Here is a 21,685-nt window from a genome sequence, read left to right on the forward strand (position 1 = left end):
CTAGATAGTTAAAATGTGGTTTTGTGTAGTAAAAATGTATTTTAAGAGATCTGTGTTAAAAAGGCTTGCCATAAACTGCTCTCCCCTCCCCTACCCGCGAACATCTGTGGAAGCGCTCAGATCTGTTGATAAACTTCCATTGCATCAAGGACATTGCCTGTGGTCAATGTTCACGGACATATTGAAAGCATTCATCATACACACACAACTAATGTGTGTAATCTGATGTGACCCTCTGCTCAAATGTCTGTCTCAAGTTTTTTTGATATCTCAAGCTGTATCCTGACAAGGATAAGATGTGAAATATGTAACCCCCCCCGCCCCTTCACCAATTTTGCTCAGCGCAGCTAGGCCTGTCACGAAAACAAATTTTGCTGAAAGATTGTCTCAAAATTTTTTGCGATAAACGATAATATTGTTTTAAGACCTTTTTACACTGATTTAATGGAAATGACATAATAATGCATGCATTTTCCTGCCAAAGTTTAACATAGGCTACTTTATTTTCAACAGAACACTGGAACTGGTTAACAAATAAAACGAGAAATAAAAATCAAATGGCCTCTCAATCTCTGTTAACTAAAAATACACTTGAATAAAAACTAAATACAAGATAAAAACAGTGGAAATAAAAACTTATATACAAAATATCACGTTTGTGATATGTATGTTTTCTGGGGAATTCATCCTGTCTATCAAATGTCTGCAACATTTTTCGAAATGCAGCCTTTTCAACAATATTAAATGGGAGCAATCTTTTTAGCAATTAAATGAACTACGCTGTCAATGAGCGCGCGCCACTTTGCGGCGTCCTTTTCATATGCTGCCTGTCGATAAATTGCTTCAGTGATGGTGGACTGTCGCAAACTTGTAGACGCAAGCGGGCCACCGCTTGTACTTTTTGTCCCCAGCTGGAGAAACTTTGCTGAGTGGTTGTGCTTTAGGTGCATGTGTAGGTTGGTTGTATTTCTGCTCTTAGTTGCTACTGTTTTATGACAAATGCGACATACTGGCTCGCATGGGTTAAGCGGTTCACCTCGTTCATTTGGTTTGAATCCGAAATACTCCCACACTGCGGCTGTTGCGCTCGACTTTGAAACCAGTTCCATTTCGAGCTCCCCCCCACCCCCCAACATAAGATGTTTTTTTTTTTTTTTTATTTCGCTAACTCCTCTAACTCCTCTCCGTATTGTCAAAGCTCCACACTGGTGTTATACTATCATCCTTGACCCAGGCAAAAGAAAAATGTGTTCCAATGGTACTGTATGATTTTACAGTGTCATATTACTGTATGAAGCCATTGTAACGTTTAGGGTTAATGAAGGTGAGGACGGTCAAAAACTCACAACAGGTACTGGGAATTCCACAGTGCTGTCTTTTAATAAACACATTCTTCAGCATTATTGCAAAGCCCGGTTGAATAGCCGCTATATCCTCAAATATGAAAAATGCAGAGTCCAAACTACCCGTAATATTACAAAGAAAATAGAAAATTAACACATCCGTCTGAGTGCATGTATCTCTCTACATCACGTCTCCTGCGCTCTTTACTGAGAAGCAGTGCCACGTAGCAATACCAGAATATCTTAAAGAGACACTACACAATTACGACTGTTACACTATGTAGCATCTTGCTATAAAGGCAGAAGCTTTCTAAGCTTCCTTAGAAAGTATAATCTGCTCTTTCACTTTTTGTAGACAGCTTCACAGTTATGTCTCCAGCTGAGTTTGTTGTCCAGGTGAAAATGAAAATATTTATACTCCTCCACTTCTCTGATGATGTTAATAGGATTCAACTTTTTCCTGTTTCTTCTGAAGTCTACAGTAATCTCCCTTGTTTTGTTGACATTCAGGGTCAGATGATCGTTTCCACACCATGCCACAAAGCGGTTCTATTGCTCTCTGTATTCAGCTTCCTTTCCATTTTTGATTCACCCAATGAGTCATCTGAGTATTTCTGTAGGTAACAGGACTCTGTCTGGTACACGTACAGAGTAAAAAGGAATGATGAGAGTATCGTCCCCTGTGGTGCTCCTGTGCTGCTGACTACTTGATTAAACAGTCGACCCTTCAGTCCAGCAAACCGTTGTCTGTTTGTCATTTAGTGTTTGATTCCGGTGATTGTTTATGCTTCCACCTGAGTCTTCTTCAGTTTCTCACATGGTAAGTCAGGCTGAATTGTGTTAAATGCACTGGAGAAATCAAAGGACACCATTCTCACAGTCCTGTCTGCCTTGTCTAAAGAGCAGTGGGTTTTTTTGAAGCAGGTGTAGGATGGCATCATCAATACCAACTCCATGACAAAAAGCAAACTGTAGGGGGTCCTGATGGCTGCATGTTTGTTTGTTGAGGTTAACCAAATGAAGTCTCTCTTGAACCTTCATGATGTGAGTTGTCAGGTCAACAGCGCTATTGTCACTGATGACTGTTGGCTGAATCGCTAAGAAGCATTTCACTGTTCTGGTAGGGATGGTGTTATCTACACAGAAGATTATATATTCAGTCACACACTTAGTGATTGAATTGATGTCATCTTCATGTGGCTGACACGGTGCTTTCCAGTCTGTAACCTCAAAGCAACTTAGCAGGGCTCCTTTAGCTTCTGGTGACCATCTTCTTACAGCTCTTTTTAATCCAGGTTGTCTCTTATAATGAGGCGCATATGTGGTAATGTGGCCTTTTTTTCCCCTTTACTTGAAGTTAACTGCATGTTTTATTTTTCTAATTTGGATTTGCTTTATTTTGAAGTTATTTACTTTCTTGTTAGATTTATTTTTTTGTTGTTGTTTTTTAATTGCACCTCTCGGGTGCCACATATACTCCAAGGAGAGAAAAACAAGATTGTGATCTGATTTACAAACAAAATGTCTTACTTGTTTGTAAATTGCTCTCTATATTCAGATTTCCCCGCATGTTTTATAAACCTAACATACAATAAACTAATATAAGCTTTTTGTATTTTAAAGGCAGCATAACTGACTTTTCTAATTGTCTGCCATAATAATAGTTTATATGTAAAAAAAAAAAGGTTCTAATTGATTAGACCCTAAAATCAGAAACAGCCTGGCATCGACATGTAGTCCAAAACAGGAAAGTATGATCCATGGGATAACTGTCAATCAAAATGTATACATAGGTGTATTAATTTGTAAATGTAAATCAGTATAAATATGTTAGCTTCAAAAAATTGTGAGTTCATATAGGACAAAAAATGAATCTGACACACCAAGGGATTTTCAAACACAACTTCCTGCAGGAGGAGAAAGTCTGCCTGCTCACATTTCAGCACCTTTCTGCCCCCCACCAGAACAGCAGAGTATTTTATTAATAAAACATGACACAATGGGTTGCGTCCTATGACCCTAGAATGACCATCTGGCTGAGAGGCAGGTCATAAAAGTGTATGACCCTGTAAAGGCCTTCTGGCTGAAGGCAAGTCATAAACTAGAATGACCCTCCTGATTGAATCACAGGACAGAATATAGCATCTTATTTCTTCAATGTTTCATATGCACACACATTAACTTTATAATCATCATTTAATAAACCTAACAACATAATTTAAATGTTATTATTTGTATTTGATCCTTACAAACAGGAATTCGTAATTGTACGATTCATATTCATTTCTTTGTTCTTATAAACTTGAGATTGGCATTGTTTGAAAGTTGAAACTGTTGTGTTTGTGATTTTCTAATTTTGTCATCTCAAAGATAAAACAAAAAAATCTGATGTCACATGTAAATAGGAGATAAAAACAAGCAGCAAACAAAAATCTTAAATTTCTCTAATTTCTGAGTTACATTACAAATGTAGACACCTACGCATCTGGTTTTATTGATGTTATCTCGCCCCATACTGGTCACCCTAGTGTAAAAGTACAGACACCTGTGTATAAAATGACTGGTAAAAGTACTTATTAAACTCCTTTTGTTAAGTAAAAAAGAAAAAAAGAAAGGTTCTACATATGTAGGCAACTTAAGTACAAAAGGAAAATGAAGCCTTCACCCCAAATAGTAAAAAATGACTTTTAAAACTGCAATTACTGAATATCAGCCTCCCAGACCACCCAGGTCTTCTAGATGCAGTCTACTCTGTACACCCAGAACTAGAACCAAACATGGAGAAGCAGCATTTAGTTCCTCTGCTCCTCTTCTCTGGAACAAACTCCCTGGGCAGGTTGTGGTTCAACAGGTTTATTTGTTTTACTATCTGCTTTTGTAATGTTTTTTTATCTCGATTTGCTTTTATTCTGCTTTTATTTTTACCTCTATTTTGATTTTTAATTCATGTAAAGCACTATGAGTTGTAGTTGTACTGAACTGTGCTTTACAAATAAACTGTTTACTTTTCCGTTGTTGATCACTTTGTTCAGAGAGAGATTATAGAATATACTGACACGGTTCAAAATTTCACACAGGATAATACAGGTTGTACTGAACAGCAGTCCTGCAAAAGCAGTTGAATTTCTAGAGCTCCACAGCATAGAGTTGTTGTAAAGTTTTACATTAACATGTACATCTAAAATGTAATAAAGGGGGTGTATTGAGACGGTTTTGTGTCTCAAAATCTGATTCCTCTGCCAATCCTCTGGTTGTGCCTATCCACCGTCACGATGCGCTGGTGTCTATCTCTGGCAGTCTATAGGCTGTGGAGTTAGGAAGCTGAGACAGAGGCATTTCTTCCAAGAAAAAAGGTTCACATTTATTTAACATCCTCAGATGGAGAGATAGGGCTCTGACTTTATACCTTAAAAAAATTCCCAACAATCACTCATCCCAGGGGAACCAACCCACCCCCTGCATAAAGAACTTTCTCACACTTGAACATTTGGAGGAAAAACAACTGGAGTTCATTACGCTCACTGTTGGGTTAATATATCTTTCAATGGCCACATGGATCTCCTCAAAACAACAGTCCTCCTCTTCATGCAATGAAGGAGGCTGTGTGACTCATTCTTATCTCTCATGACCTTCGTTTGGACCCTGTGAGACTAAGAACAGACACATTTCAGCATTTTTTACTCCGCAAGGCGAAAGGTGGGGTACACCGTGATGTGGTCACCATTCAGATAATCTGATCTGTAATCTGAAAGGATTTTCAGCCTCAATGTCATTATCAGTCTGTTTCTCTGAACAAACTTTGGTCCAAATGGACTGTTTATGTTTTAACTGCTGATTTTCCCTCTATAAATGCAGCTGTTTACCATCATACATGTATAAATGTAGAAGTAAAAAGCCAGTTTGGAGAAAGTAAGCAGTAAAATGTACAGATATTTGCTTTTAAATGTAGTGATAATATGTAAAGATAACAAAAACTCTACTTAAGTAGTGTCACAAGCATTTATACGTGGGTATCACGTCTGGTCAATTGCATTACATCAATAACTTTGAAGCAATGCTTCCTCTTGAAATAGCGTGTGGTCATTGTGGATAGCCGATTGCATCAAGTTAATAACCTTGCAGTAATTCCTCTTATTTCTCACAGACTTCGTTTTTCGAGCCACTTTGAAGGAACCAGCCCAACCTGGTCATCCACCCTGCCAGAAATGATGAACGGCACTAATTCTGCACTAATGAACAGAACTAATTCCTGTGAACCCGTAAACAATCTGGCTAACACCTTTTTTATAGTACTCTACAGTGTGATGTTTCTGGTAAGTACTTGTTAGCTTAATTTTTATGGCGTGAAAAATGTTGAACCAGTCTGACCCAGTTATTGTCCTCCTCAGGTGGGTTTAGTCCTAAACGGCTTCACATTAAGGGTTTACTTCTGTGTAGCCCAGCATCGTCCATCCAGCAGCGTCACCATCTACCTGAAGAACCTGGCAGCCTCCGACTTCCTCATCAGCCTCTGCCTCCCGCTGCGGATCATGAACTTCGCCAGTAACTCTACCCTCATCCGGCAGGTCTACTGCAACTTTGGAGCCGCTGCCTTCTATCTCAACATGTACGCCAGCATCCTGTTCATGGGCTTCATTGCTGCCAATAGGTAGGACGGAGCTGTCTTTGAAGAATATTTAAATCTAGGATCATAATTGTGATAAACAGCTGCATGGATGATATTTTAAGGTATAGTCACCTAAAAAAAAACATCTTAGAACTTTTTTTCCGTCTGGCAAAATGCATGAGATGCACATTAAGGGAGTGAAAAAAAGCCCTCGTCTGCATCTGATTTCAATGAGTACTTGTCTGTTTTCCCGGCTGCCTGTCTGTCCTTCTTACTGCCTGATACTAAAACAAAAGTCAACCCTGTGATCTACTCTGATCATTTTTCCAATTTTCTTTTTTTAAATTGCTCTGCTTGTCTCCCTTGTAGTCAAAAGAAATTATCTTTGAAACATCATCATTCATTTTACATGTTTGTTGTTGGTAAGGACCATAGGCGGATCTACTGGGGTGGCATAGGGTGGCAACTGCCACCCTAAAAGACAGCCTTGCCACCCCAGTTGGCTGTTGGGGTGGCGAGGCTTATAAATGATGGATAATTTGAGAATTGCGACCGCTAATTTCCAATGTCGGACTGCAGTGAATGCAGCACGAAATGACGCGAGAGCGACTGAGACTGATTAGTTTTGAAAACCGGGTGGAGCAAAGCGAGGGAGCCAGGGGTGATAGGGAGAGGAGACATGGGATGAAACAGGTAAAAACTGTCTATTGAGAAATTAAATCATAATGAAAGCACAATGTTGCTAGCATAGCTGCAATGCTGATTTTGAGATGATAAAAATCAGGTTGCAGAACGTTATTTCTCTAACTATAATGTTAGTTAGGCCTGACATCTCAGGCTCATAAAGACATATTTGCGGTCAACTATGACAGAAAAGAGACTATCAAGTTTGAAAACGCAAAAAGGGATTGGATCTAAATAAAGTTGTGAAGCGTTTTGCTGAGCAACATGGAAATCACTGCATTCAGCTGTTATAGTCATGTCAACTTAATGTTCTGCTCTCTGGTGAGCCTTTACAGAACTGTTACATTTTGTTTTGGCACCTGAGAAAATCTGATATTTCCTTTAATAAAATCAAAAGTGTTAAAAGTAAATTTAAAATTGTGATACTGGTCTAAATTCTGCTTAATATGAAGCAGTGTTGTTGTTTCTTTTTTTTTTGTATATATAGTATGAAAGTATCCAGAAATGACCCGTATGAACCTACTCACAAAATGTTTTGTACTTTTACAGATTGGAAGCAAAATTTATTTTTATGTTGCTTCTTTTCAGATTTGTGGAGATTTTGATGTAACATACAGTACCTGCCTTTTTGTTGATTTGTTGATCCAGCAGCTCTATCTACAGCATATTTACATGCATGAAATGTCCCTTTCATGTCGCCTTAACTGCTGTATGTCAAGTTACTGAGGAACAAATGGGGTAAATGTGTGTTCAGAGTAAACAATACATGAATGTCCGGTACCTTGTTTGGGTGCCTTGACCCATTTATTTCTACTGTGCAGTTATGCTCACTTTAGTCCAGCTCAGTCCGTAGATCTCTGATGGGAAACTTTTTCTTTCTATAGTTTCTTCTTGTGCAAATGCTGCAAAGCTGCCTCTCTGACAGTCAATCTCACACATCTGCGACTCAGCACCTGTGTCTTACCTTAATACCTTTCCTGTGATAATGCCCTCTAGAAGCAGTGTTATCATTCTTCTATCTCCTATTAAGTGAGATCTCATTGTACGATGCATTTCTAATATAAACTGCTTCACATGAAACACTTATTGTACATAATATTCTCACCAAACTGTGATAACTGCGATTAAATTCAGCGTAAACAAATGCCATATGTTGCCACCCCTCAAACATTCCTGCCCCCCTCTTGCCACCCCATAAATATTTTTCTAGATCCGCCCCTCGTAAGGACTCAGTAACATCATCAAGCCATAAATAACAAATGTTTTATTTTTAAATGCAAACCATTGATATCCTATATAATTTAAGAAAACCCATAAGTTAAATGCTTATCATGTTTTGTAGATTTTAAAAAGTTTAACTCCGAAATACTGTCACGATCAGTGACAGTATTTAGGAGTTAAACTGTTTTATATAGTAGTTAAACTTTTTTAGGATCAGTAGGATCCAGAATTTGAGGCAGACGGACAGATTTCTCAAAAAGGTAATACGATAATGAATTTGCAGTGAATAGTGTGGCCGTCCAAGGCAGGAACCTTTCGTCTTAAAGTTAAGTCCGTTTACAGAGGATGAGGCTTGTTCCAGCTGGTTAGCTGCCAATGGGCGCCTAGAGAGTCCCAGACACGGCAGTCCTGGAGAGAACAGGCAGATCAGAACCGAGCAGACGAAGGTAGGATAATCCAGAGGGCGAAGCCAAAGCCGGTGTCGAGGACGTGCTCAGGAATCAGAGCCAGGAGATCAGAGATTCAAAGGGTTACCGGAGAGAAATCCAGGATGGAGACAGGAATCAGTTCCAGGTTTGGTAAACAGGTAGAATCCAGCAGGAGTCCGAGGATAGGTCAGGCAAACAGATCAGAACGGGGACAAGCAGGCTCAGAGGTCCAAAGGCAGAACAGATCAGGATCAGGCAATCAGAAACACCCTGATGACATGTCTGAAGGCTGGTTAAATAGAGGCTGAAGCAGGTGGATGAGATGAGAAGGTAATGAGAAATGGGCAGAGATAGGCAGGTGAATGAAATGAGTAATCAGACCAGACATCAGCACCAAGATCATTGCAAATATCGTTTATTTGGAGTGTTTTAAGTATTTCTGTCTGTTAGGGAAAAATAAGGATGCATAAAACAAACTTGCTTTTCTGAAAGAACAACAAAACCGTGAATCATGAAGTAGATTTTGTCCCCTTATCTGTTAAAATCCTAAAGTATAAAAGGATTTCAATGTGATCCAGTGAAACAAAATTACAAAACAAATGGATTTGCACTTCAGATGAATTCAAAGCATTTCAAATGATTGCAGAAGGGAACAGATTGTTTTATTTTGTCGTTTTATCATCCATTTGGTTCCAAGCTGTAAAATAATACAATCCATGCATTTATACAAAGCTAAAAACATTAACATTTCAAAAACTTTGATGTGGAAGAGCTAATGAGTAAATAAATGACACCTCGTAGTAATGCAGAAACTGACAATAAAGACGAATCCACCTCTAAAACGTAAAAGCTGAAAGCGAAGTGCACTTTATCTCCGGGATTTCCACTGACAGAGAAACCCTTCTCATTTAGCAGGACACACCCTCACTCTCTGTTTTAATTTTTTCATTGATCATTTCTCTTCTGCTTTTTTTCCCTCAGAACATCTCTGTTTTATAGTTTCACTCTTACTGCAAGATGTGGGAATGTTATCACACAGTAATGATGACATTTAAACCTTTTTTCTTGCAAGAAATGCCTCCGTCTCAGCTTCCAAACTCCACATCTTATAGACTGCCAGAGATTGACACCAGCCCATCGTGACCCTGGCAGACAGGCAGAACCAGAGGATTGGCAGAGGAATCAGATTTATGTCCCAATACATCCCCTTTATTTCATTTTAGATGTACATGTTAATGTAAAACTCTACAAGAACTCTATGCTGTGAAGCTCTAGAAATTCAGCTGCTTTTGCTTGACTTCTGTTCAGTTCAACCTGTATTATCCTGTGTGAAATTTTTAACCGTGTCAGTATTATAATAATGCAGTAATGTTGCAGGATTGCAGAAAATAAGAATCCATATAAATATATATCCTTTCTGAGATGAGTAATGTCTCACAGATCCATCTTGAATTATCTAAGGTATCTGTGAAAACACATTTATGACATATAACATACGTAATGTGGAAACTACGTAATCTCCCATAATCTTCTGTATTTACACACATGCAACACATAGTTTACTCATCAGTAGGTCATCTATATAAATAGAGCTGCTATAAAAAGTATTATTTCTTCAAAATAAAATAAAAACACTGAACTAGCATTAAAATAATAACAGCATTCATTATATTCATCTTAATCACTGTTTAACACATAAGTTGACATGATGATTTGAACTCTTTTGATGAGCAAAATAATTTGAAACTGACATTACCCCCTTACCTAATTGACCTGTATTGCTGGAGGTGAAAAACATAAAAAGAAAACAGACATTTAACCAGTAAGGTAGAGAGAATAAAATAATTAATTAAATAAAACAGACAAACTAGATGTTTATTGGATATAAACAGTTGGAAAGTTTTAACTGTACAGCATAAGGAGCTGTTAAATAACTGGGAAACAGTGGGTACATATGGATATTGTACAAGCAGACATATTAAATGACAGAAAGAAGGTATAAAACAGCTAAGATCATGAACACCGATATATAATAAAATCCAGAATACTGACAAACAATGCTCATAAATGGTAAACTCATTATAGTTCAATAGAGCGTGCATTGAGTCCAAGGACAGTCTAAATCTACACACCTAAAATTAGTTGTTTACATTTTTAAATAAATGGTATATAATAAACTACCATAGTACTTTTTTTTAAACAGAACAAACTTTAAGCCTGACTGATCAGAGTCGTTCTCTCTTTACTTTTAAAAAGATTTAAAACCTGAACTCCCTTCGGGTTTTCAGGAAGCTTGGTCTACAGCTGAGGGACGCCCCCCACTTTTTTTAGCTCTCACATTACCAGTCAACCTAAAATGGTTCAGAAATGAGCAGAACTGGTTCTAGAAACCAGGAGTGACGGCTCCTCATCTGTAGTTTTAAACCAGTTTTACTGCTAGATTGCTCCAAAACAGCAGAAAACCCAAATGTGGGTTTCTGTACCTCGGTTCTGTTTCAATGAGGAACTGAGTGGACAAACACTTTGTGCAACATAAAGTGTTGTCATGAGTGTGACATCCAATGCTGTTTCATTCTGACTAGTGCATGAAGTGCTGGGCTGCTGACTGGACCAGACCTGTACTGTACAGGACGATTTTGAAATTCTCCCCGGACATTTTTTAGTTATAAAAAGTAGGACATGTCCAGGAAAAGAGGACGTCTGGTCACCCTACCATATCAACAATTTAATGTTTCAGTGAGTGAGTGCTTGTTGCTATGATGCGTCTTTGCTCAGCAGCTTTGCTTGTTGCAAACCAACCAATCAGAGCACAGCTCATGTAAATATTCATGAGCATACCACAAAAGGAAGAAAACCTGTCGTTTCATTCTAGGGCTTATAACCAGGCTTGCATTAGGGCTCATAGAACAGCAAATATGCCATTTATGGTTGCAAAATTATGGAATGGACTAAACAATGAAATAAAGATGTGTAACTCTATATTAGCTTTCAAATAGACTTTAAAATCTAAAATTATAAAAGGTTACATTGATATTTGACTGAGTTTGATTTTTCAGTTTAAGTTACTATGTGTTTTGTAATTATCTATTAGTTACAGAAGGGGATTAGGGCCAGTCGAAAAAAAAAAGGTTAACTGATTTTTAAATTTTATTTCAGTTTAGTATGGGAAAAAAAGTCAGAATTCTTAATTTTTTCTCTGAATTCTGACTTAAATCTCAGAATTCTGACTGAATTCTGACAATAGCTACGTTTACATGGACACAACTAATCGGATTGAAGGCCTGATCAGATCAAAAATGTTTCATGTAAACATGTCAGACTGAAGATTCTAATCCGATTCGGTCCGATCGGATCTAAATTTAATTCCGAATGAGAGAGGTGGTTTTTGCCGATCGCCATTCCGATTGGCGTCCATGTAAACACCCATTCGGATCTGAAGAGTAAAATAATCTTCACTGCGCATGTGTGCGACGTCAGCGTGACGTTTTTTCCGCCTTGTCAACAACAGGAAACCACCGGTTGCTCTCGCTCTCGCTGTGAACAACATGGCGGGGGGAGTCTAGGAACGCCGACTTATACACTGAAGTTCATTTAAAGCTGCAGGAAGCAGGAATTTATCCTCCTCTTCCTCTTTTCTCTCTCCCCAGCCCACTCGCTCTCCCACGCCGGTTCAATTGCTCATTCTCTACATTTTCTCTCGGACATTTCGCTGCCAAGCGCTTTTTTCCTCCTCTCTCCTTTTTTCTTTCCGCTCGCTCCGAGCGCATCGTTTGTCAGGCCTCCCAAAAACCAGACGCAGACAGAACTGCCAAGTTTGGCAGGAAGTTCTGCGCATGCTTAAAAGATTTAATCTGATCCAACGCTTGGTACATGTATACACACGTCATGATCGGATCATTTCATTTAGTGTCCATGTAAACGGAGATTTTGAATTTCCGATCAACCAAGGTTTGGATCGGATCGGGGAAATTTTGCGCATGTAAACGTAGCTAATAAAAAAAGTTGCTGTCTGATGGATTCTTTTGTAAAAAAATCCTTTTTTTTTGTTTGTTTTTAAACTGAAATAAAGTAATCATTTATTCATTAATGCATTCATTGGTTCATCAGTGGAAAGTTAATTTCACTGACACAGACTGTGTTACACCCTGAGTGGAAAGGTGGATGCATAAAGGGTTTAGTTACTGTAAGAAAAATCTAACCCGGATCTTGTTTTAGGGAAAACGTAACAGCTGGTTTATTAGTCTATTCTGGTGCCCTTTAGCTAAAAACTTTCCTGCCGCCCACCTGAGGTGCAGCGGTGCTTTAGCTAAAAATGTGTCAAAACTTACTGCAAACAGTATTAACAGTGTACAGAGGTTTATGGAGGATACAGTGCTGAGCTCAGACAGCATCTTTGTTGTGCCTGAACAAGTTAAACTGGTCAGACAGCATTATCATTTAGAAGGATCCCAACCTGACCTGGGATACGTTGTTCCACAGAGACCTTATTGATTAACTACAGTACAGGTCATTGACTTAGCCATTCAGCAGATATTAACCCTTTAACGGCCTGGTTAACTTCGAACCTCCTTTTAGAGTTTCATCCAGGCAGTTGAAGGTTTAAAGGGGAGAGATCCAGGGACATTTTTAGTTTCTGTTTTTACAAGTTGATCTGACATCTGATAGCTTCTTAGGAAACGCGATCACAGGAATTCAGAGAATAACAGGAACAAATGAAAACAGAACCTCTGACATGTCTGAACAGATTAACTTGAAAATGCAGCTTCAGAAATTGATTTACAGTTGTTTTGAGGTTTCCATTCGCTTTCTGCATGTTTGTTTTTTTCTTGTTGGATCGGTGGTGCCTTCATTCTTTGCCCCATTCTACCTTTCTATGTCAGATATGCACATTTTTGCATGTGTCTGTCTGGTCAGATTCTCACCCACTTAGATAAGAGATAAGAGGTGCGTTTGTGTGAATGTGGTGGCATTAGATTCTCACAGTAAAAGAGCACTTAAAGGTTTAAGGAAGTGGTTCAGTCAAAGAGATGAAGACTTTTGCTAACTTCCTGTAGATTGATGTCTCAGAAGTCTGTGGCGCTTGAGCTTTAGGCTTGAAACATTTTGCAAGCGGGATGTTTAGTATAAGAAATAGCTCTGTATGAATGTAACCCTTTAGACAAAATTATCGGTCAGCACTCCAACCTTTCAAGTTACAGTGTAGTTTGAAATTTGGCCTTGCACAATCCGGACAAATCACCAGGCTGACGAGTATATTTTTTATAGTGACTAGGGTTGGGAATTGAAAAGATTTTCACGATTCCGATTCCCTTTTCGATTCTATGAAACGATTCGATTCTTTATCGATTGTTTTTTCGATTCCAATTTGGGGGAAAAAGGAGAACAAACAGTTTGATTATCAGAATCAACTTTGTTTACTTAACTATTGCACAATCTTACAAACTCAACAAGATCAAGATGTCCACAGGAAATGTGAAACTGGAGTAACATCTGTGTTTAAATGAAAAATGAATACAAGAACAAACTTAATAACCAACAATGTCTAATAACAAATGATGGGATAATAACCTATTTTAAATAACAAAAAATACTAATTATAAAACAGTAGTAGGGAAAATTAACAGTTCTTTTGCAGAAAGATGAGCATATCTGCTTTTTCTGGAAGGATACAGGATCTTTCAGCGCTTAAGGTGTCTCCAGCCGTGGAGAACACCCTCTCAGGTGGGGTGGAGGAAGCCTGCACACAGAGGTAGTTTTCAGCCAGTCCAGATAGCAAGGGCAGCGTATCTTGCTTGTTCCACCACCACAGTGTGGCGCTATCCCTGCAGGGGATGGAGGGCAAGCTTTTACAGAGCTGGATTTCCTGATCTACCCTCTGGGCTAAGGAAAGACGGGGCTTTGATTCACAAAGTGACCGCAGCTCGTTGTCTTCCTCCTCGAATAGTTCTTCCAACTTGCGTAACTTGCGTAACTTGCGTAAGTTGCGTAACTTACGTAAAACACGTGACGTAAGTCGTGCTCCCCAGAGCCGGCGCTCTTGGCTCTGGTGCTGCGGGAATCGAAAAAAGAATCATTCAAAGAGCTGCCAAACGATGCCATGGAATCGGAAAATACGGAACCGGTTCTTAACAGGAACCGGTTTTCGATTCCCATCCCTAATAGTGACCAAAGACAAAATGTCTCTCATAGGGAGGTATGAAGGTACCAAGTTAGGCTATGTTCACACTGCAGCTTGAAGTGACCCAAATCCGATTTTTTGGCACATATGCGACCTGTATCTGATCTTTTCATGGCTGTCTGAACAACACAGATCCGATTTTTTCCAATGCGACCCAGGCTGCTTGGCTCTGTGGTCCTGAATCCGATACGAATCTGATTTTTTAAAATGCGACCTGTGTCTGAACAGCCAGTTCGCAATCATCCGACCTGAACGCCAATAATACCCAACAAAGATCAAAATTCTGGGTTGTGCTACGAAGAAGCGGCAACAAAACAACAAGCAGACGATGATGCGGAGAGCAGTATTAATGTTTAACCATCTTGAAAAGATTGTGTATTTATGGTTGGGAGAGATCGCTAGATGTGCTCCGGCACTACCATCTATGTTTACTTCCATAAACACAGAGCACGCTGGCCTGTGATGTCATTGCAGCCTCTACTGCGCATGCGGGACTCCTGTGTTGTATGACTGCAGTTCAAACAGGAGATCACATACAAGTCGCTTATATTTGGAAATGTGAACAGCAAAGCAAAAAAATAGGATTTCACAAGAAAATCGGAATTGAGCATCAAGGCCTGCAGTGTGAACATAGGCTTAGAGACCATGAGATCCAATTTTATTCTATGAGTGGACGGGGCCTTTTATTAGCACAGCATGTTTAAAAGACAGGAGCAGAAAAGAGTCCAGATGACATCCATACCGGACCTGATCTCAAACAACTTCTATTGATACAAAGTTAAAGTGAGTCTTGTCCGAACTTCATACTCTGTGTCTAGAATTAGCCCCGTTAGTCCAAAGAGGATCCCAGCTGTTTGTATTTTAAATTTAATAAGCTTGGTCTTTACACACTACCCATGGCTCCATCACATGATTGCAACCTATGGCTGTAGCCAATGACCGTCCTATATGGTTAAAGCCCATAGTCATTACCATGGCTACAGCTAATGGACATTACTATCGCTACAGCCTGTGGTTGCTACGCATGGCTGTAGCCAATGACCGCTCTCTATGGTTAAAGCCCATTGTCATTACCATGGCTACAGCTAATGGACATTACCATCGCTACAGCCTGTGGTTGCTACGCATGGCTGTAGCCAATGACCGCTCTCTATGGTTAAAGCCCATTGTCATTACCATGGCTACAGCTAATGGACATTACCATCGCTACAGCCTGTGGTTGCTACGCATGGCTGTAGCCAGTGACCGCTCTCTATGGTTAAAGCCCATTGTCATTACCATGGCTACAGCTAATGGACATTACCATCGCTACAGCCTGTGGTTGCTACGCATGGCTGTAGCCAATGACCGCTCTCTATGGTTAAAGCCCATTGTCATTACCATGGCTACAGCTAATGGACATTACAATAGCTACACCCTATGGTTGCTACGCATGGCTGTAGCCAGTGACCGCTCTCTATGCTTAAAGCCCATGGTCGATACCATGGCTACAGCCCATGATCAATAGCCATGGCTACAGCCAATGATCACTATCTAATCTTAAAGCCCATGGTCGATACCATGGCTACAGCCCATGACCAATAGCCATGGCTACAGCCAATGATCGCTATCTATGCTTACAGCCCAAGGTCGATACCATGGCTACAGATATTCATATGTTTATAGGAACACACCGAATTAAATCTTTCCACCAGCCTGGTATAACAGCTTACAAGAGGGTCATTTGACCTTTGGACCTCCTGCGGACACTCCTTTTGTTGTGGAAATGTAGCTGTTAGCAGCTCATAGTTGTCACAGAGTCGCTTGAGCCTGTGTGGGGAAGGGAACCCTAAGGCAAGCTTTTAGGCCCCGTCCACACGAAGTCAAAACGAACACGAAACGCTGATATTTTCCCAAACGTTTGCCGTAAAGACGGAGACGTAAAATAAATGTGAGCGTCCACACGAATGCATGAAAACGCTGCAAAATGTATGCCAGGCCTGTAAGTGGCGCTGTGGTGCCAAAGCAAAAATAAGCGACGAAATGTTGGGCATGCGCACTAATATTTATACATGGTTGCCCTGCGGGTCCATTTTCGTGGTTAAGTCAAATTCAGGTGCTGAACTATGTCGTCGATATTGCTCTGTTCTTCCTGGAGATATTCCAGAAGAAGAAGATTCTGTTGTAAGCCCGGCAGCAGGGTGAGTAGCATTAGCAGCAACGGCGCCATTGTTGTTGTGATACTGTGTCGCGCATGCATGTTTAGAGGCGACGCTATGACGCATGCGTGTAAAAAAAAAAATGCGGTTAGAGCGTAAAGATGGAAACGCGAAAACGGCGTTTCGAAATCTTCCCACTCTGAAGGCTGAATAAAAAAAAGATCGTTTACAGACCCCCGAAACACCGGTTTCGTGTGGATGAGAGGCTGGTTTGGTGAAAAATTTGTGCGTTTAGGCCAGGGTCCGTCTTCGTGTGGTCGGGGCCTTAGTATAGTTTTTAGTGGATTTTTCCGGGTCAATTGACCCCTCTCTGGTACTTCAAGGTAGGCAGAAAAATCCTGGTAGTTCTAGTGTTAGGGGAGACAGAACACTTTGTAATAAGTTGTAGAGTTGCTGACACTGGTGTTATTTGTTTTTCATTTGAAAATGGATGTGTTTGTGTCTCTGATACCATAGGTCCTTGTTTTATTTGGCTTATGAACAGTCAGAAATTAGGTTGCCAAAAGCAAGATATATGTTGCCTGTTATTTGTTCTGAAAGTCAAAAGCAAACTCTAAAATGTATGCCACTTAAACCAGAGCTAGAAACTCAGGGTTTCCGGACCTTATTAGAGCAGATGTGACTGCTAATGAAACTCTGTCTGTGGTTATCATTTTAAAACATAATGTTCAGCTCAAAACCAAAGGTTTATGTAGGAAAAAAGAATTGTGTGACTTTATTTGAGTCATTATACTTTCCCTAGCTTATACAAAAAACCTCAAACTTTTTGTAGAACTACCTTGAGTTTTTTAAGCCTTTTTTTTTCTCATGCTCAAATATTGTCATGTGTTCCTTTTAACAGTCTTAGCAGTCGTTTAATGAAGCTGCTGCATTCTAAAAGAGCCACAGAAGAGTCTGTAGAGTATTTCAGATTATTCCAGTTATTTGTGCAGGTCTTTTTTTTTACCCAACCAATATACAGGTGCTGGTCATAAAATTAGAATATCATGAAAAAGTAGATTGATTTCAGTAATTCCATTTAAAAAGTGAAACTTGTATATTATATTCATACATTACATACAAACTCATATATTTCAGATGTTTATTTTGTTTAATTTTGATGATTACAAATGACAACAAATGAAAATCTCAAATTCATCATATCAGAAAATTAGAATATTGTGAAAAGGTTCAAAATTGATGGCCCCTGGTGCCACACTCTAATCAGCTAATTAACTCAAACCACCTGCAAAAGCCTTTAAATGGTCTTTCAGTCTAGTTCTATAGGCTACACAATCATGGGGAAGACTGCTGACTTGACAGTTGTCCAAAAGACGACCATCGACACCTTGCACAAGGAGGGCAAGACACAAAAGGTCATCGCTAAAGAGGCTGGCTGTTCACAGAGCTCAGTGTCCAAGCACATTAATAGAGAAGCGAAGGGAAGGAAAAGATGTGGTCGAAAAAAGTGTACAAGCAAGAGAGATAACCGCACCCTGGAGAGGATTGTGAAACAAAACCCATTCAAAAATGTGGGGGAGATTCACAAAGAGTGGACTGCAGCTGGAGTGAGTGCTTCAAGAACCACCACACACAGACGTATGAAAGACATGGGTTTCTGCTGTCGCATTCCTTGTGTCAAGCCACTCTTGAACCACAGACAGCGTCAGAAGCATCTTGCCTGGGCTAAAGAGAAACAGGACTGGACTGCTGGTGAGTGGTCCAAAGTCATGTTCTCTGATGAAAGTAAATTTTGCATTTCCTTTGGAAATCAAGGTCCCAGAGTCTGGAGGAAAAGAAGAGAGGCACTTCATCCACGTTGCTTGAAGTCCAGTGTAAAGTTTCCACAGTCAGTGATGGTTTGGGGTGCCATGTCATCTGCTGGTGTTGGTCCATTGTGTTTTCTGAGGTCCAGGGTCAACGCAGCCACATACCAGGAAGTTTTAGAGCACTTCATGCTTCCTGCAGCTGACCAACTTTTTGGAGATGCAGATTTCATTTTCCAACAGGACTTGGCACCTGCACACAGTGCCAAAGCTACCAGTACCTGGTTGAAGGACCATGGTGTCCCTGTTCTTAATTGGCCAGCAAACTCTCCTGACCTTAACCCCATAGAAAATCTATGGGGTATTGTGAAGAAGAAGATGCAATACACCAGACCCAACAATTCAGAAGAGCTAAAAGCCACTATTAGAGCAACCTGGGCTATCATAACACCTGAGCAGTGCCACAGACTGATCGACTCCATGCCACGCCGCATTGCTGCAGTAATACAGGCCAAAGGAGGCCCAACTAAATACTGAGTGCTGTACATGCTCATACTTTTCATGTTCATACTTTTCAGTTGGCCAACATTTCTATAAATCCTTTGTTTTTATTGGTCTTCAGTAATATTCTAATTTTCTGATATGATGAATTTGAGATTTTCATTTGTTGTCATTTGTAATCATCAAAATTAAACAAAATAAACATCTGAAATATATGAGTTTGTATGTAATGTATGAATATAATATACAAGTTTCACTTTTTAAATGGAATTACTGAAATCAATCTACTTTTTCATGATATTCTAATTTTATGACCAGCACCTGTAGGTTATGTGTTTGAGTAAATCAATTTTTAAAAGAAACAGTCAGCTTTGCAGAGCTATAATACCTCTACTGCCCTCTAGTAGCGTTTAATGTATTTTAACAAGTAATTAATCGAGCATCTAATTTCTCTCGAAGTTTTGAAATGATTCCCAAGTTGAATAAACTTCATATATATATAGATCCTCTCATGGTGCATCTAATCTATTCTACTTTTAATGGCTGCATAACCTCTTTAATCCAATGAGCATAAGGAGGAGGGTAGGTCTCCTTCCATTTGAACACTATTAACCTCCTTGCTAGTAAGGTAGTGTATGCCACCACATTTGTCTGAGTAGCATGTAGATATGCACTAGCTGGGGAGAAGGTTCTAGGTGGTATTGGAGGATAGTTGCTAGAGCATCAAATAGCCTTTTCCTTTTTGTCTAAATTTGTTGCTTTCTGTTGTTTGGTCTTGAAGTTTCAGATAAAGTTACAATCCTGAATGTGATAACTTATCTTCTATGTGCTGCCTGAATGTTTTTCATCAGGCCGTTTAACCTTAACATGCTTCTTTTTCTCTGAAGGTACATGAAGATCGTCCATCCTTTGGGGAACCATTTCTTCCAGAAGGCTAGAGCTGCTTACATCATCTCTATATCAACCTGGGGTTTGCTCGTGGCAATGACGAGCTCCTATGTCATCCTTTCCCTCCTCACCAAAGGGAATAAGGAAGAGCTGCCCGGTATGGTGAGCTGTGATGTCCTGCACAGTAAGCAGCTGAGTCTGCTCTACAAAATCATCCACAGCTTCTCCGCCATCCTCTTCCTCATCGTCCTCATGGCCCTCATCTTGTTCTACCACAGCACGTCACACAGGCTGTCTCTGGCTCAGAGAACTCAAACAACTTCCAGTAACTCCAAAAAGCTTATTAAATCCCGGCGAAACATGCTGGTCCTGGTCACGGTCTTCTGCGTCTGCTTCGTCCCCTACCACCTGGTTCGCCTTCCCTACGCCTTCAAGAAAAGTTTGTTTTGCTCATGGAGTTGGTTCTTCTACGTGAAGGAACTGACCGTCCTGGTGTCGGTCCTCAACGTCTGCCTGGACCCTCTGATCTACTTCATCTTCTGCAAGGCGTTCCGTGCTCAGATGAGCATGAGGAGGGGGGTTCACACCCAACAGAGTTCAATGCAGGAAGAGCAAACAGACACGAGGAGCAGCGACGGGTGGTTGAACTCCCTCAGAAACCTGAAAAGGCTGTCGGTCATCTCAGTGACCAGGCAAACCAGCGTTCTGTAGACCTTTCTGACTTCAGAACTCATCCATTAAAGGTGAAAAAAATCCAGAACTGAATCCAGACTGGAAGATAAAGAACGTTACTAATCTCCATCTAACATGAGATGGAGAGTTTAAGGTCAGACACAGACTTGATGCATAGTCTTCTTTGGAGGAGGAGCCTGAGTCACCAACAGAAGATAAAACATCAGATGATCGTCATTCTTTATTGTTCATTTACCTTTTCCTGAATGACTCCAGAATTTGATTTCCAGGAAGAATACATGGTTCTTCTCAAACATAGTGATGCTGTCGTCATCACCTCCAGTCCATAAGCATTCATCTTTTTAGACAGTTTAAAAGCACAGATCCAGTCCCAGTTTCCTGCCATTTTCCTTTCAAACTCATCTGAGTTTTTGGTTCATGTTTTAAAGAAGGGATGACCCATGGTTTTCATGATTTTCTGGAGATCTTCCAGATCCAGTTTATTACTGGATTTTTTTTTGTTTTGTTTATAGTTCTACTCTTCCTCAAGTCTAGTATGTCATAAAAAACCATACTCATTTATTACAAAATAATTATCCAAACATTATATAAAATGAGTAATAAAGCGTCTTTGATCATATGCAATGAGCTTTAGCATTTGTTATATTTTCAGAAAAAAAGTTTTGTTTTTTTTTATCCCCTGAAAATAACAGACTTAAGTCCATTATTACTACTGGAGGATGGAAAAGTTAAAAAGCCCTTTAAAATGCCATGGCTGAAAGAAGCCAATTATACTAAAGCTTTTGTGCTTTATTTATATATATATATATATATATATATATATATATATATATATATATATATATATATATATATATATATATATATATATATATATATATATATATATATATATATATATATATATATATATATAAAACAGTGAATGCCAACCTAATATTTCACCAATGTCCTTTTAAATGCATTGTTTAATGAAAATATCTAATAATGATAATAATTGAATTTTTTTGTTCTCACAGAAATTCACCTCTGCATTTAACCCATCCCCTTGGGGAACAGTGGGCTGCCACTTTGCAGCACCCAAGGAGCAGTGTGGGATTAAGGGTCAGGGACCCAGAGTGGGGGCTGTTGAGATCAACCGGGTACTTGCAGCATTCTCAGAGCACAAGTGCGTTGCTCTAACCACTAGGCCAACAATTT

The 21,685-nt window shown here is 39.6% G+C and overlaps 1 protein-coding gene across 1 annotated transcript in view; it reads left to right on the forward strand.

Moving 5' to 3' along the window:
- The window catches only part of LOC119798469 (P2Y purinoceptor 14-like), a 29,432-nt gene extending 8,494 nt beyond the window's left edge, over positions 1-20,938 (forward strand). Inside the window, exons 2-4 of the mRNA XM_038307958.1 lie at positions 5,488-5,656; positions 5,732-5,991; positions 19,792-20,938. Coding sequence (XP_038163886.1) covers positions 5,549-5,656; positions 5,732-5,991; positions 19,792-20,503 — 1,080 coding nt within the window. The 5' untranslated portion in view covers positions 5,488-5,548 and the 3' untranslated portion in view covers positions 20,504-20,938. The remainder of the gene's footprint in view (positions 1-5,487; positions 5,657-5,731; positions 5,992-19,791) is intronic.
- The last annotated feature ends 747 nt before the right edge of the window (positions 20,939-21,685 follow it).

This window comes from Cyprinodon tularosa, unplaced genomic scaffold (assembly GCF_016077235.1).
Source record: "Cyprinodon tularosa strain WSP-4 unplaced genomic scaffold, ASM1607723v1 ctg625, whole genome shotgun sequence".
In the NCBI taxonomy this organism is placed as follows: domain Eukaryota; kingdom Metazoa; phylum Chordata; class Actinopteri; order Cyprinodontiformes; family Cyprinodontidae; genus Cyprinodon; species Cyprinodon tularosa.